We start from the raw sequence: 16,159 nt of genomic DNA, 5'->3' as shown, positions 1-16,159 counted from the left end.
ATTCCCAAAATCTTGAAGCAAAATGGGCAGAATAGAGACCCATTGGCTTACTTGTAAACCCAAAAAAAAGCCCAATTTTTATCCTTCATAACCCAATCTATTTCCCAGAGCATCATTTTTTCACTCTACGCACCACAAGATTTTGTTCCACAAAGCAGCAAAGTCAAAATGCTTTACTAGATTTCATTACCAAGCTGCTTCTGTAAGATGAGAGAAATCACAACATGCAAGCAATATCCCAAGCACAGATGCCTTTCAGGAAAAGTACAGGACATCTGCATTTCACTGAGGAAAAAAAGGGAAATACTTCCCTCCTTTCCCATAAGTAGGAACTCCTACATTCCTGCTAATAGCAGTTTGATATGTGTGCATAATTTTTTCTTTTTGGGATTTTGATGAATTATTTTTACATGTGTCAAACTATAATTTTTCAGGAGGGAAGCAATATCCCGAAAGAAGGAAAAAAAAAAAAAAAAAAAAGGGATAAAGGAAATTGATTTTATGTTTTGCAAAATGAGGAGCCACTGAATGGGTCATGAGACTCATGAGACCTATCACTCATCATGCAGTGCTCTATAAAGAAAAAAGGAAAAAAATGTCGGATACAGATAGTTACATATTTCTGCTCTAATTGCACATTTAAAGCTTCCATGTGGCAGCAGGTGGCAGAAGTTTTTTTCTCATGGCTGGGACCATTATGTGATTGGTTGAGAGATGGAGAGATTCAATTGCAAAAATTCATTATCATGGGTCATCAAAGAGAGCCAAGACAAAGAAGCTTTCATCCATTTCTATGCTCTACTAACAACCATAATAAATTTGGCAGTGAGAAAACTGTATTAGCTTTAAGCAAAGGCCATCTTTTTTCCCTTTGCTGCCTATATATATATACCATTTCGTGGTTCCTTTGAAATGTTCTTCTACAGCTTCTTATCGAAGAAAATCAATGGCTGGCGCACCACCTACACAAAGGATGTCATGCTGTGATCAGGTCCAGAAGCGCAAGGAGGAGAAAGGCTCCTTCTATTCTTGGTTTGTTTATCATTAATCTTCACTTCCAATTTCCTCCATAATCTTCGTCTTATGCATTACTTATGATTGGATTGCATTTTATGTTGCAGTTTGTTTGCATTTTTCTGCTGCTGTTGCTGCTATAAGACTTGTGAACCTTGCTTAAACGGCGTCTGCTGTTGCTGCCCTTAGATCTCTATACTTCAATATATGTGCTACTGATTGTATGAGGAAAATCATGAGTTATTATGTGAATCATAAAATATGATTCTTTTCATTCGAGTAAAGTTACACTTCACATTACATTTTTACATTGACATTTTTCCCATTACATGATGCTTCTCTAACAAGCAAATGACATCTCCAATATATCAAAATTGGACTTTAATGGCTCATAGTCACCTAGTTTCCAAGGATAGGGTTCCTTCCCTCATCAATTTCTATGAGGATGAGGCGCTTTGGGTCCGACCCTTCTGGTCCTTCCGAGTAAAGGGTGGGAAGGTAAGCATTGTATGCTGGCAAGTACCGTGAAACAAAATCTTTTACCTGCAAAACAAGCTCTCAAAAAGCATCAGTTTCAGGTTATGGAACCTACTGCAGGTTCAGCAGACAGTTTATAAGATACAAATATAGATAGACTAGCAACCTCGTCATCGGACATTCCAGGGTTCCCTGCCTCTCTCATGGCAATCTCTGCCTGCAAGTTCAGGGAAACACTTGTTAATTTAGCAATGACAATGAGAAAAAGTACTTAAAAAGAGAAACACTGCATTTTGGTTGCACGAGATGTAAACATGAAACCCCACCTGCAAACGCCACTGGTACACACAGCTTGGATCCTTGATCTTGATAATTATCCATGCTTTGATGAACTTATACCATGCATCATAATAAGCTTCAAGATTTTTATTTACTGTCTCCAGCTGTTTAATGAAAAATTACATTAGAGCTGTAACTGTCTTTAATAGAACTAAAATAATTAATGAATTTGTACTGGGCGCAAGTAATATCAACAAAGTCCCACAATATATTTCCAGTCCTCTAACCTGCGGATCAACTGCTTTGACAACTTCCACAGGAAGGGGTTTGAAACCAAGCATCCAACCTTCAAATAGAACAACCTGCATAACCAGCCAAAACACAAAGAAATTGCAAGGTGAAATACTCTTTCCAGAATTTTGTACAAAGCTTGCTGAAACCACCTAACTAATTACCTTTGGGTTTGACCTATTGATTTCACATCCAAACCCTATTATTACTTCTAAAAAACACTTCAACATAGCATTTGTGAGATCTTGATTCTTGATATGTTCAAACATCTATCTTCATATAATCAGGTTGCTACATGGGCCATACAGTATCAGCCCCCCAATTTGCATCAACCTAAGCCCACTGATTGCCAGACATTACAGAAAATCCTCTTACAGACTTACTGTAAGTGGCCCTTCAACTTCTGGCCATGTTGACGGATCAGCCCTGTCACCCTTTCCATTGTAAGCAGACTGCAACATGAAACAAGTTATAAAGAGCCACTTTGAACTAAAAACTGGTTGATGGAAAAAATAATAATAAGAATAAGAAAAGCAAAATTTCACTGTAGTGCACCTTATCATATCGGGGTAGCTTCATCTTCATACCTGAACAATTTAGATGTGGATAGTTATGAAACAGGCATGCATTTATAGCAGAGGAAAATGAATGAAGGAGAATCACCTTCTTTACTCAATTTGCTTAGATCAGACAGGGTTTCAACAGAGAATGTAAGATCATGACTCCCTGCATTTCCACGTAACTACAAGCCACGAGAAATAAAAGAATAGACAGTGTTATTGATAAGAAAGTGAGGTAGTACAGCCCGTAGGTGTTAGATTAAGCAATTAACAATAGAACAGAGAAGAATATAAGAGACCGAGGAGAAGAAATAGAGATCGAAAAGACAAGATAAAGGACAGAAACAGTAGAACAAAGAAGAATATCGGAGATCGAGGAGAAGAAATATAGATCGAAGGGACGAAATCAGAGAGTTCTAGGAAAAGGTTTACTCAACATTCAAATCTGAATTTTAAAGAACTACATGGGGTTATTTATAGAAAACTAAAACCTAGACATAATAGGATAAAAATCCCTTGCTTAAACAGAAATCCTAACCCAAATAAAATAGGAAACTTAAAACTAGAAAATCTGGAAATCTGGAAAAGTAGAAATCCTACTAGAATTGGGAAAACTAGAGAATCTAGGAAACTAACAAATACATTAGGAAACTAATAAATTTAGGTCATATGCGTCCTGCATCAGAAAGCATGTTCAGTTTCTAATGGGTTACAATCAACTTGTGAACTGTCTTAAGTTGAATTACTTGGAACATATGTTGATCGCTACCTCTAAAAGTGCATTTCCTGGATTTGCTTCTCGTAGTTTGGCCTACAAATAATACAATATCGCATCAGACAAAAAAAATAATAATAAAGAAAAATGTGCCACAAATTTCCTAAAAAATACCTGACCCTCTGCCGTCAAATAAAAGTCATCAATGGATATTGAGGCAGACTTCCTGATATTTGAACATATTGTCAGCAATACCAAATCCCGTTATCTTTCTATGAATCATCTAGAGTATCAGTTTCTCATAGCTTACCGGCCCGTAATTTGGAATAGATAATTAAGAGCAAACACAAGTGTAGTCTTTCCACAACCTTGTGGTGCACTAAAACCAATCTGCATCACAGACCAAAAATCAGCACCATAAGACGAAACAAAAACTAAAAATAAACAATGGCACCAATCGCTCTTCATAGATGCAATCATTTCTGGAGACAGATATACCTTTTCAAATGCCAATAGAATTCAACCCAATACAGAAACTTAAGAGTACAAAAAAAGAGGGGATAATTGGAGTAGAAATGATGTACCACTAGAGGAGGTATATCTTCTCCATCTTTGTACAAGGATCTGTGCTGAGAAATCTGATCATCACACCAAAAAAATACCGGAATATAGTAGTGATAAAGCCTAACTTTTTGAGGCTCCGTCAGATACAATTCATTGAGCTGAAACAGCCGACAGAGGTGCAACCCATAGGACAACCATTTGTCAATGCACTCAGCCACTGCTTCTGGGGTCAGACCCAATTTGTTTATCAATGGACCTGAGCATATAAAGCTAAAAAGGTCCTGCACAGAAGAAACTTCTGCAGGCTGTGTAGGAAACACAGAATACAATTGGCCCTGCCCACATTCACTGCCGGCAGCATTGTTGTGACGCATAGAATTGTCTTGCATCCAGGAACATCCACTGCCTGCAAGAAGAATCCCTGAAAGAGAAGAGGTGAAGAACAGTCTTGCTGTGATCACTTCCAATTGCAGCCACGATATAGACCATATTCAGACTATTCAGCTTCACCCATTACTACATATTAAAAATATTTTGCATGGTATATATATCTGCGAACCTATATCCATATTCTATGTGATCACCAATGAACAAAAGGGCTTTTTCCTTCTATTTTTGTTAAGTTAAAAGAAAAGATTCCCCATGGAAATAGATTCAGAATATAACTAAAGATAGTGCAAGACATAAATGTAAAAATTCTAAGCCCTAAAACTGCAGTAAGGTTAGTTAAGTTTCCAAATCAGTTATTCAACATACAGGCGATCAATAAGCTAGAAAGTGGATAGGAGAAGATATTTAGCTCTAATAAGAAGAGATATTTAGCCTTAATAAGAAGATTGTACTTGTATCTGAGTAAGCATAAAGAAAGCACAATAGTAAATAACACAGGCAGGGGTCACGAGGAAAGAAATGATGTCCTACAAGGCGAAAAAAAGCAGCTAAGTTGATCCACCTTAAGTAACTGAGGTATAAGCCTTAGTTGTAAATTTCTGTTAGTTCACCAGTACTTTCAAACAAAGTGGTTCCTCTCCTTTTTCACAAGAGCAAGTTATCGGTTCAACCCATGAAAGAGATGGGATTTGCGAGGAAGAGGACCAGCTTTCAACCAATGGAAGATACATAAATTTTTTAATAACAAGGCTAGACCCCAAAAATGGAGAGATGAGGAGACATTACAAATGTCCAACTGCAATTAGTTAAACAAGCTCCCTAAGAGAAAGGACAAATAAGCTCACAGCTCTAAAGAATTGAAGGAATCCATCCATACGGCTTTAGTAAATTGTGACCAATCAAACACTCTTCCCTAAAATGCCAATATCTTATGTACGAACCTCCAAAAAGAGAACAGTGGCTTTTCAGTAGTGTATGGATTGCATGCTAATTTGCTTCCAGTAAATACAGTTTTATTCCAAAGATACCGCAATGATGTGGACTTTGATATTTCAAAACTTCATTGACAAGGGCTCAAATTGTTGCTCCAGTTTCATGATATCTACGGCCTGCTCTTAGGACACTCAAGTGTCAGGACTTATCCTGTTGAGCACTCCATTGATGCCATTTAACCAGAAGTATTCAACATTGCATCTAAATAACTTTATACATGTTAACCAGTACTTCTGGCACGAAAAGCTGAAGAATATATGCATATTGCAAGAATCTATCTTAACTTTCTACAATGTTTTTGTCCCGTTTTCTTATGAACCCTTAAAATCATAATACTTTTATTTTTTCCTAAAATTACCCAAGAACAACTACGTACTGCAGCTTGAACCGGGTTTGGCATGGGAAAATTGGACCCTTTAAACCATTCAGCTATCCCATGAGGGACAAAGCATGAGACTTTAATAAATCTCCAAACTTCCCATTCTTTTTTTTTTCCATTTTGCTTTCTATTTTGATCAGATTCTTACTCTTCCTGAGCAATTATCGAATGCAGGATAAAATGTATGTAACAAGAATCAAATTCACATTGAGTAGCAAGCAAAGTAAATGAAGAAGTAAATGAAATTATATCTGGAAATAGAAAAATTACCAGACTTTGAGAAATGGGTAGGCATTGCAGAGAGCTTAGATGATGGGTATGGTCTATTTGATCCATAGAGAGAAGAGAGGAGAGAGAAGTGATAAGAATGAGACAAAGAATGTGATTTATTACTACTATTGGACTTACTAGTATTACAGAAAGAATAATAACAATTAGAAACAGAGAGAGAGGGCGTAGGTGGCCATGGCTGAGATAAGATATTCAAGGCCGCCATTTTCATCTCTCTCGCTATCTCTGTTGATGATGTTTTCCCAAAGCAGTGCAGGAGATATAACCAATGGTCATGGTAGTTCTGTGTGCGGTAACGAGGGTAACGATACACAAAATCTTGTTTGTTGGAAAGTACTAAACTACCCATACTTTTCACTGTTTTCTCTCTTTTTTGGGTCGTAAAATCCAATTCTTTTGTAGTGGATATATGAAAAAGCAAAAATTGTATACATCCACCACTTCAAAATCAATATTTTATTACCTGCAGGGTGACAAATGGATAAATTTAAAGTAAATTTAGGTTTTAACCACAAAAAAAAAAAAAAAAAAAAAATATTATTTTTGAAAAAAGCCCAAGCTTTTAAAAAAAAAAACAGAAAAACCGTTTAACTTTCAAATCAAAGACATACAAATATAAAGGATTCCTTAGGAAATCCAAAAATAAATAAGAATAGTAGGTTTTTTTCAGTAGTTTTGTTATACAATCGAGATTTGAAGAGGGAAAATCGAACTTAGAACTTTGGTTGCAAAGATAAATATTTTTTAACAATTTGAGCTACAAGCTCTTTGTAATTTAATAATTGTTTAAAAGACCAAAACGGTAGGTTTCGACCTAAATGGATATCATATAGTCAGAAACCCAACATTTGGCAACCTTATTATTACAGATTTTCGAAATGAAATCTTGATCTAGTTTGGTTATCTGCGACTTTAGTGATGTCTCTTGGTTGCAGGCTACTCGCAATGTTTTTGTTCAGCTCATGTTCTTATAGCGGAAGGTTGAGTACTTCATGGAGGCCTGATTTGGGTGGTTATGTCATTTCACGTAGTACCGTTCTTCATCACTCTAAGGCAAAGCTTAAGCATGTTTTCGAAGAAGCTATCTCACAAATCTGTAAGGAGCCAAGTAGTTTTTTTTTTTTTTTTTTGGGCAAGGAGCACTAATTAAGGGGGGGAAAAGGGCAATGGAAAACGAGAAGAAACTTAAAAGTTCATCATAAGAAGAGTAATGAGCCACAATCACAAGACAACTGCAAATAAATTTGATTCATTAGATTAAAAGCTTTGCCTGGAAAAAGTTACATTTCACTCATTACAACTTAATTAAATTGTGGTCAGGGCCTGATTAAGAGCTAGTTTAAACTGAACATAATGACTATTAACAATTCATGTAACCAAGTTTAATACTTAAGTGGCCAGACATCCCTAGGTCAATTTTACAAAGACACAGGTTGGATCAAGCACAAAACCAGGTCAGAAAATCTATAAACAAGAATTAAGAAATTGGACAAAATGAATATAAATGGAATGGAGACAGGATTAAGGTGGCACATCAAGTACAACCTCATGGAGTGATTGACAAAATCCAGAGGTAACTTCTGTCCGGAAAGTGTACATGTCTCAGTCTCTGTTAGCTGTCACTTGAAATCATCTTCAAAATAGTGTTTCAAGGAGTTTTGGGGATGACAAACCCGCTACGGATTTAAACTGCCACAACGAAAACCACCTCATTAATAGAAAATTCACATAGTGTTCCAGTTGTTGTATAATGAAAAAATTCTACCGATTTTAGAAAGGTTTACAGTAAACAGCAGTTTCTTTATACTCTTGCTCTTTGATACCTTTTGGTGCCTATACTTCATGCGTACAGCACTCAGAGGACAACCATTGGTGTTCAACTGTAAATCTTGCAGAGCAAGAACCGTGATCTTCAAATCCAATGGCGTGTAACGGGTATAGTGTTCTAGTATTGGATTCTGTTAAGAGTTACAACTGAAGTCATATTTCCAGTATATAATCAACATGCAGAAGAAAATAGTGAAACGCCAAGGAAGAAAAGACAAACCCATGGATGGCTGGACTGATCTAAGGTCCATTTGGAAAGAAAAACAGCTGATGCAGCAATGACGGAAGGAAGGAAATTCAAGAAGCTATAGTCAACCAAAGTTAGTTCAGCAAGATAATTGGCCAAGTACTCCAGTTCAAGGCTAGGAGTCTGCAAAAAATTTGTTATTACATATGTAAGTCGTTCTTCAAACCGAAGGTCAAAACAAAAAGAGCATAGTATCTGCAAACCAAGGCCAAAAGCAACTTTAACTAATGAAGTTACCTTATAAGAAGCTTGTGCTGCTCGAAGAAATCTCCTGAAAATGAATGCGCATTAGCAATATTCAATAGCATATTGAAACTATCAATAAAGGAAACTGATACCATATGGCAGATGTACCTGAGGAAAGTTTTAGTTGTTGGTGCAAAAAGTTGAAAGCCAAAATACTTCAATACTTGACTCTCCATTTTCAATACCTGCCATTTTTATTTATTCGTATCACTAACATAAACATACAAGTACCTCAGGTTTCCAGTTTTCAGTATAGAGAGAGAGAGAGAGAGAGAGAGAGAGAGAGAGAGAGAGAGAGGAGAGCAGTTAAAGATTTTTTTTTTCATAAAACTTCAGACCCATGACAGGGAAATAAAAGGCATCCTGCCTTCTTTGCATTTATAACAGGGTGACAAAAGAACGCTTAAAATGAAATTACTCTCTTTGAGTTCGTAAACTCCTCATTTTCATCTCATCTATTTATGTGCAGAGGCAGCATCATACTAGTTTAGGAGCATCCCCTAGCAAGCATGTACTTTTTAGAACTCAAATGGCTAACTCTTAAGATTTTTCATAAAACTTCAGACCCATGACAGGGAAATAAAAGGCATCCTGCCTTCTTTGCATTTATAACAGGGTGACAAAAGAACGCTTAAAATGAAATTACTCTCTTTGAGTTCGTAAACTCCTCATTTTCATCTCATCTATTTATGTGCAGAGGCAGCATCATACTAGTTTAGGAGCATCCCCTAGCAAGCATGTACTTTTTAGAACTCAAATGGCTAACTCTTAAGATTTTTCTCATCAGTACTTAAACTCATAGTAATCTAACCAATCTATTGGAATAAAAACGGGCAATCACATACCTCCTCTTTTGAGTAAGTGTTGTCTGTCATGAAACAAAGTTCTTCCACACGCGGTGCACAAATTTCTTCATATTTCCTTAAAAATAATAAACAGGGAAGAGAACCACATTAGCAATCACATTAAACAAGATTCTGATAGATACTATGTTCTGTAAAATGCATTTGAATGAACCCTGAAACTTCTAACTTTACAATCACTTGCAAGAGATTCATAACTGAATTAAATTTATCGGATCCTAATAGTCTTTAAATCTTCAACAATTAAAGATTAATCTTATTGTGTCGGTAAACTCAGATGATGTCCATACAAAACAATCATGTGGTCTTTTGGTGAAGGTTTCTTCTTCCCCATTTAATGGTCCTTGATCGAAAGGAAACAGGCAATATTGAAGAAACTAATCTGGAATTTAAGGTGATACAATATTAATGAATATTATTCAAAATTGCACTAGCCAAGTCAATTGTGGCCCAAATGTGTCCACGCCAAGCATATTCCATTGATAGAGCATGTTGGGCAACTTCAATACAAATTCCTTCTGACTTCTGACTGACCAAGGATCTAAAGAAAACCAACAACGTTGTACATTCACTTCTCAACATCAAACAGCGACAGAAAATATTGGACTTAGTTATGTTTCCATATTTTCAACTGCTAAGATCTGGACTTACCCATAACAGAGACATTGCATCAGATAAAATCACAATTATCAAGATATAAGTGGTTTGATCATTGTATTATTACCAGAGAATCCACCTTATCCATAGTTTTGACAACTAAAATACCCTGTTAATGGCTCTACATCATAAGTTCTAATCAAGTAATGCAGTTAACCCTACTATAGGTATGAAAGCTTACGAGGCAATTAGCATGCAAGTGATGCCAAGCAATTGAAGTCTAGTCCTTTCAGTGTAATTATGACAGAGAAACCAATCGATGAGATAGACTGTGAGGTAAAGCGTATCAGCCACCAACTTATATTCCTCTGACACCTGAAACCAAAGATTATTTGGATCAAATTACTTCTATTAGTATTCACACGTTTTATGTAAAGCACAATAGAGCATTTCATCATTGAACAGAAAAATAAGAAGCATCACTATGTACAGCTCTTCTTTAGAATATAAGACTTATTGTGCAAGTTGTATATAAATGTGTTGAGCAAGTCATCAGTGAAGAAAAATTACAATATAAAACAGAGACAAAACAATCTTAGAAGCAGGGTAGCAATATCAGGTAAAAGTCTAAACATGCCTTCTCATTTAATGCTGAACATTTCATAACAAGATTCTAAAAGTGAAATCATAGGCATTGTAAGGGATGTTTAACTTCACATCAGAGGACAAAAACCAGCCATAATTTGAAAAAGACTGTTAGAAAACAGTCCTCAGTTACCTTTCAGTATTTCATTAGACAATTATTGAGCCAAAAACTTGCAGTATATGCACCAGGGAACTCGTTCCTTTTCATTATACAACTATTAGGTTATCCTTGATAAATCAAGAGGAAGGGTGACATAAATGCCATTGATATAGTACTAGCATATGTTCATCCCATTCTGATAAAGACACTATGTGGGGCAAATTCCAGAGCAAGATACAAAGTTTTGACCAAGATTAACTTGCATTGTATGAAGATTGAAATTCTCAGTTCAATCCATAAAGATGAATTTGAAATATCCAATATGAATATATTTGGTACAAAACAACAGTAATATCCTCACTAATATAAAGGGACATCACATAGCTACATAAACTACAACCTATATTTTCCTACTTAATCAGATACATGAGCTATGTAACTACGAAATTAGAACTAATAGGTAAAGGAACCATGCAAACCTCTACAAGCCAATCAATTAAAATCCCTCTCATACTTTTGGTGATATCTTGCTGTATTGTTTCCATAAAAGTAGCATTTGGCCTTCGGTCAAGCTGTCAAAACAAAATTTTGTAGCCAATTGTCACACAGAGGAAGAGAGGATAGAAAGATGAAAGCTCATAGTTTAGAACCCTGAAGTAGGAACCAGCACTGATTGCACTCTCTGTGCTGGAAACAAAATGAGTGCAAAAAGAATAGGTTTTTTATTTTTGCTTGCACAAGGAATAGCACGACCATATAGCAGTGTAGCTTAGTATTGCATTATCATTCACTATCAAACAATGAGTTATGTTTTTAATTAGTAAAAACTCATGACAGACTAGTATGCATACCAGAACAACAGCATCATATGAGAAAAATCTTGGACAGACCAAAAAAGGAGTAGCCTCAAAATGGAATCCTTTACGAGAATCCTTTGTTCCTTTATAAAGATGAGATATATACAAGTTCACTTCTGGATACAACTTAATAAAGGCAGTCCATCTGAGTAATTATCAGACTTGGACTTAAGAAACAGAAATTTGTTATACATGTTTTTGGTATTAAAGATGTAGTTGCAACCCGTGCCACTTGAATGCAACATGTTCACTTCCAACAGCATCTAACATAGTATTCATTTGTTATTTAAAATTTTTATAAGAATCCAGTCATGTCCCTTTTGCATCTGTAGGACAGTATGGAAAGAAACAGGTTCTAACATTCTTTATGGCTGATCGGTCACAAAAATAAAAAGGCTGGAAGAAGAAAAACGGTTTTAACCTTTACTAGACATTCCTCTAAACAAAATATTGTTGTCATGGATAGAGAAGGCTGAAAAATAGTATTATACAACATATCGGGAATCATAAATCAGATATTCAGATGCCTCTTAAGTTGCACTACATCATTGTGATTTGAGGTAGTTATGCTTGTTAAACTAGACAATTCAATACACATCATCATCTTGTCCATTACTGAGTAGCACTGGTATCTAACTATAATTATACACTGTAAAGTATAGCAAAACGAAAATACTGGTGCTACTAGAAAGGAGCTTCTGTACATATTAAATAACGTCAAACAGCACAAACCTCTGCAACACGTAAATGGTTGTAGATATCAGGGGCATAGAGGCTACACAATTGAGGATCCTTGTAATCTGCATCAATGTTAACAATATGTTGGTTGCTCGATGTAACCATGTCCACTGAAAGGCTACCATCATGTGCTGCACAATTTAATACTAAAGGTCACAAACTACTGCATACTAAAGCCATAGAAAATCCTTAAAAGAAACATTAGCATTTGGCATCCAGCACTCAAAGTAGGTAAGAAAAGCATTGTATTGCAATGGCATGGATCAACTGTCTTAAGAATAAAAAAGGGTCATATAACGTTAGGACACGGAGAAGCATAATATTAGAAGAGGAAAAGATTTGCAGAATGCTTATTTTGGAATCATGTTGGAACCAAAATAGTTTAATATGATTTTCAACACCTATTTCTGTCCTCTCATAAATCTTCAGCTTGTAATTTAGTGAAACCAAGTCAGTTATAATTTTCATGAATAGTCTGTATTTGTTTAAGCTTTTAGAGTTGGATTTGCATTTACTGTAAACATATGTATGATATGTTATTCACGTCGGTACTGCATATGGCCTCATTGCTGATAAGAGAAACAACCAGATATTTGAACCTCCTCAGATTAAACCTTCTAAGCTCATATCGCCATTGAGCTCTGCACTACATAAGAACTACTGAATTATGGTTCCAAATTACAGCTAATCAGAACATTGAATTTCACTCATGATGTTTCTCAGCCTATTATCCTTTGTACATTATGGGTAGGTAGAATGGAAAAGTGGACAAAGGTAAGGGTAGACATATTTCATTCCTCAAAGCTGCCATACATTGATATACAAGCTCCTATCTCTCATTTCAACTCGAGCTTGTATGCTGTTCGGAAGAGAGAACTAAAGAAATGGCAAACCTTTATTTGAAGGGCTTTGGACTTTTGAAGCCACTCCAGATCCAGAACTCTGATTTTCTGACTGATGAACATCTTTCACATCCTTAGTTGACCACATAAGCATGTTTCCATCTTCCAAATTAATTGAATGTAAGTCGGATGTTAGTTCTGGTTTTACAATTCCCTGCACAGCCTCCGTTTTTGAATCTACTGCAACAGAAGGGACCATTTTCGTCAGCTTTGCCTGACCCTTTTTAGCTGGCTTGCTGTTCTTAACCTGCATTCAGCAAAATAAGAGGCAGTATTCAGAATCTTGAGGGATAAAAAGAAAGTAAAGCTTTCATGACAATATATATATATATATATCTACATATATATTACGTAACAAGGAAGACACTGAACAGTGGAAATTATATTTGTGGAAACAATCCTTCCCTCAGTCTTAATCATGTTATGAACAATCAAAAGAATTGCAAACTATCTCTTTCCCTCAGTCTTCTAAATTTGCTTAACATTCAGGCAACTAATCTTAGCAGTACATCTGCATAAACCAAGCGTATTATTGTATTTGCACAACCTTTATGAAAAATCTAACAGCACATTGACCTGAATTTTAGTTGCATTGAAGCAGCTCCCATATGAAGGTTTACAGCAAGCATTGGTCACATCCTGAAGCACAGCCCTCCTCTTACGTTGCATACATGCATTACCAGCAGCTTTTGTACTGTTCTCATCCGTGGCAGCTCTTTTTGGATTTGTTCGCACAGCCTGCTTCTGGCTCTGTTGTGTGGGTGGTTTTATTGGGGGCATTTGTCCAGATGTATGAAGTGCAGCAGCTCGAGCACGTGTTATTCTTCCAGGAAGCTCTCTAACATTGGAGGTGACCATATTTTCTCTCTTCATGTTTGCAGACATGAGAGACAAGCAGAACACCACATCAAATCGAACCAGTCAATGTGACCTGCAACAAAACCAGGGCCAAGTAAATTAAAGAAGAAGCTGCATAATTAGTAAGCAACTACAGATATACAGATCAAGAAATCAGGAAATATGGCATTTCTATGAAGATATCCAGGTATGTTGTAAATTGTAATGCAACTTCAAACTGAGGCCCCCGTGTAATTGAAAACCATGATAAGCATGTAAGATTGTAAATGGACTGAGCACCTTTTTTAGTGCAGTTGAACAGTACACTATGATGGTGGATATAAAGTTACTCATAGAAAACTGTATGGACTTTGAAATCTGATAGACAGACGAAATAATGTTATTCATATACTACACAAGATCGCATCTATAACAGGCTATAAGAAATATTTGAATGAAGTCACGTCGCAAATAATATTTCTGAGCAAACTCCCAAAGTACCAAATTACATGGAGAGTCATTAAATTGACCATTTTTTGTCATAATACAGATCAATGGAAAAGACTTGCTTCAGCTTATACCCAAATTTCTATTCAAATGATAGACATGTTCAGAAAAATCTGCAAAATTTTCATGTCAAAGTGGGTTCATTTCAAGATGTTTCGAAAACACAGAAAATTTGATGTTCAATGGATATCATAAAGAAAAAAAAAATGCCGATGGTAAGTTCAAAGGGTGGCAGCAGCTGTAAAGTAAAATAAAAATTCTTAACACCCTATTTTTTGGTAATTCATTCAGACTAATAGTACATTGGGCACACTAATCAAGCTATGAATTGTAAGGGAAATCCAGGGAAAAGCATGAAGACATAGCCAAAAAATGTCAAACCCACAGAATCGTTTCTGAGAAAACAAACTAGAACTTGAAAGTTTCAAATTTTAGCTACTCAGATCAGATGGAAGTGGGACCAAAAGTCATCAAAGGACTCAAAAACTGAGCTCTTTTGCTTTACCCACAAATTCTCAGCAATCAAGCAAAAGCATCAAGCTGAGCTCTTCCGGGTAAAAATCATTTCTGCTTTGAGCCCATTTAGCAGCTGTAAAGTAAAATAAAAAATTCTTAAGACCCCATTTTTTGGTAATTCATTCAGACTAGTAGTACATTGGGCACACTAATCAAGCTATGAATTGTAAGGGAAATCCAGGGAAAAGCATGAAGACATAGCCAAAAAATGTCAAACCCACAGAATCGTTTCTGAGAAAACAAACTAGAACTTGAAAGTTTCAAATTTTAGCTACTCAGATCAGATGGAAGTGGGACCAAAAGTCATCAAAGGACTCAAAAACTGAGCTCGTTTGCTTTACCCACAAATTCTCAGCAATCAAGCAAAAGCATCAAGCTGAGCTCTTCCGGGTAAAAATCATTTCTGCTTTGAGCCCACAATTTCAGAATGTCCAAATTGAACACAGAAATTTGAGACCTTGACATGTTTGATCCCCAATAAAATGGGAGAAGACAAAAGGAAATACGACCTACTTTGGAAATTTTTCATTTTGAGGAAGAAGAAGAAGAAACAAAATAAAAGTAGAGAAATCCAGCTTCAGTTAAAGTGGAGCTTTTTTTCATTATCATTCAAATATTCACCCAAAAAGATAAAGAAAGATTCTTGAAAATTTATCCATTTCCTTTTTCTTTCCCACATTTTCTCATTAACCAAGCATACATTGGTACACAGAACCATGTCAAACGAGCCAAAAGTTGAAGAATTTCAAAAATAGCAACAAAACCCACGAACCCTAATCGATTTGTCACTAGAACTAAACCAAAAAAATTTAAAAAGCCCATGATTACATACGCAGATTTTGATGCGTATAGACGCACACATTGCATTGTTGGGCTGAAAGATTGTCCTGAATCTCTCTCCTCCAAGCTCCAAGACCTCCAGATATAGGAGGTGAGAGAAGAGCTCTGTGAGCTTAGAGAGAGAGAGAGAGAGAGAGAGAGAGGGGGGGAAGTGTGAGCGAGCGGGATGGGCCACACAATTTGAAACTCTGACACAGAAAAGCAGTGAAAGGTTGTTGCTTGGTTAATGTTAATGGAAAATTAAAATGGAAATGAAAAAACTGATTTAATGATAAATATAAAACTAATAGCTTTTTTGTAATGGTGTTGACTGTTTGACTAGGAAAGGTAAAAAGACAGTTCATTGAGTGTGCTGTTGGCTTTGTTTAATTTTATTTTATTTTATTTTTTTATTGAATTGACCGTGAAATCTGGTAGCCTCTTGAGGTTTTCAAATTATATTTACTGTTTTTGTTTTATTTATATTTATTTATTTGTTTTGGTA

The 16,159-nt window shown here is 35.9% G+C and overlaps 2 protein-coding genes and 1 long non-coding RNA gene across 3 annotated transcripts; 1 reads left to right on the top strand and 2 right to left on the bottom strand.

The window, feature by feature from the left end:
- Positions 1–893: 893 nt before the first annotated feature.
- On the top strand, positions 894–1,314 carry LOC107880949 (uncharacterized). Its single transcript, XR_001677632.2, has 2 exons — positions 894–1,032; positions 1,122–1,314. It is a non-coding gene; the product is annotated as an uncharacterized LOC107880949 (long non-coding RNA).
- Positions 1,234–6,226, bottom strand: LOC103328001 (P-loop containing nucleoside triphosphate hydrolases superfamily protein). Its single transcript, XM_008230389.3, has 12 exons — positions 5,933–6,226; positions 3,921–4,321; positions 3,647–3,726; positions 3,511–3,562; positions 3,391–3,432; positions 2,725–2,803; positions 2,617–2,648; positions 2,445–2,513; positions 2,058–2,132; positions 1,818–1,934; positions 1,658–1,708; positions 1,234–1,557 (listed from the first exon to the last, which is right to left on the bottom strand). The coding sequence occupies exons 1-12, from the start codon at positions 6,162–6,164 to the stop codon at positions 1,414–1,416; spliced, it is 1,374 nt and encodes a 457-aa protein (XP_008228611.2). The 5' UTR covers positions 6,165–6,226; the 3' UTR covers positions 1,234–1,413.
- Positions 6,227–7,186: 960 nt separating this feature from the next.
- Positions 7,187–15,870, bottom strand: CYCA2;4 (Cyclin A2;4). Its single transcript, XM_008230390.2, has 12 exons — positions 15,668–15,870; positions 13,552–13,906; positions 12,967–13,222; positions 12,068–12,204; positions 10,958–11,050; positions 9,975–10,108; positions 9,119–9,194; positions 8,382–8,458; positions 8,265–8,298; positions 8,001–8,150; positions 7,777–7,911; positions 7,187–7,642 (listed from the first exon to the last, which is right to left on the bottom strand). The coding sequence occupies exons 2-12, from the start codon at positions 13,858–13,860 to the stop codon at positions 7,589–7,591; spliced, it is 1,455 nt and encodes a 484-aa protein (XP_008228612.2). The 5' UTR covers positions 13,861–13,906; positions 15,668–15,870; the 3' UTR covers positions 7,187–7,588.
- Positions 15,871–16,159: the final 289 nt, after the last annotated feature.

This window comes from Prunus mume, linkage group LG4 (assembly GCF_029339155.1).
Source record: "Prunus mume cultivar Tortuosa linkage group LG4, ASM2933915v1, whole genome shotgun sequence".
Taxonomy (NCBI): Eukaryota; Viridiplantae; Streptophyta; class Magnoliopsida; order Rosales; family Rosaceae; genus Prunus; species Prunus mume.
This window is presented reverse-complemented; position numbering and strand designations above follow the sequence as displayed.

Bases quoted from the DNA above. Each gene is read 5' to 3' on its own strand.
- LOC103328001 (XM_008230389.3), bottom strand. From the start codon at position 6,164: ATGAAAATGGCGGCCTTGAATATCTTATCTCAGCCATGGCCACCTACG. The intron at 2,804-3,390 runs GTAGCGATCAAC...CGTGGCTTGTAG, and splicing joins CAGGAAATGCACTTTTAGAG to TTACGTGGAAATGCAGGGAG. The intron at 2,514-2,616 runs GTGCACTACAGT...TTCATGTTGCAG, and splicing joins AGCTACCCCGATATGATAAG to TCTGCTTACAATGGAAAGGG.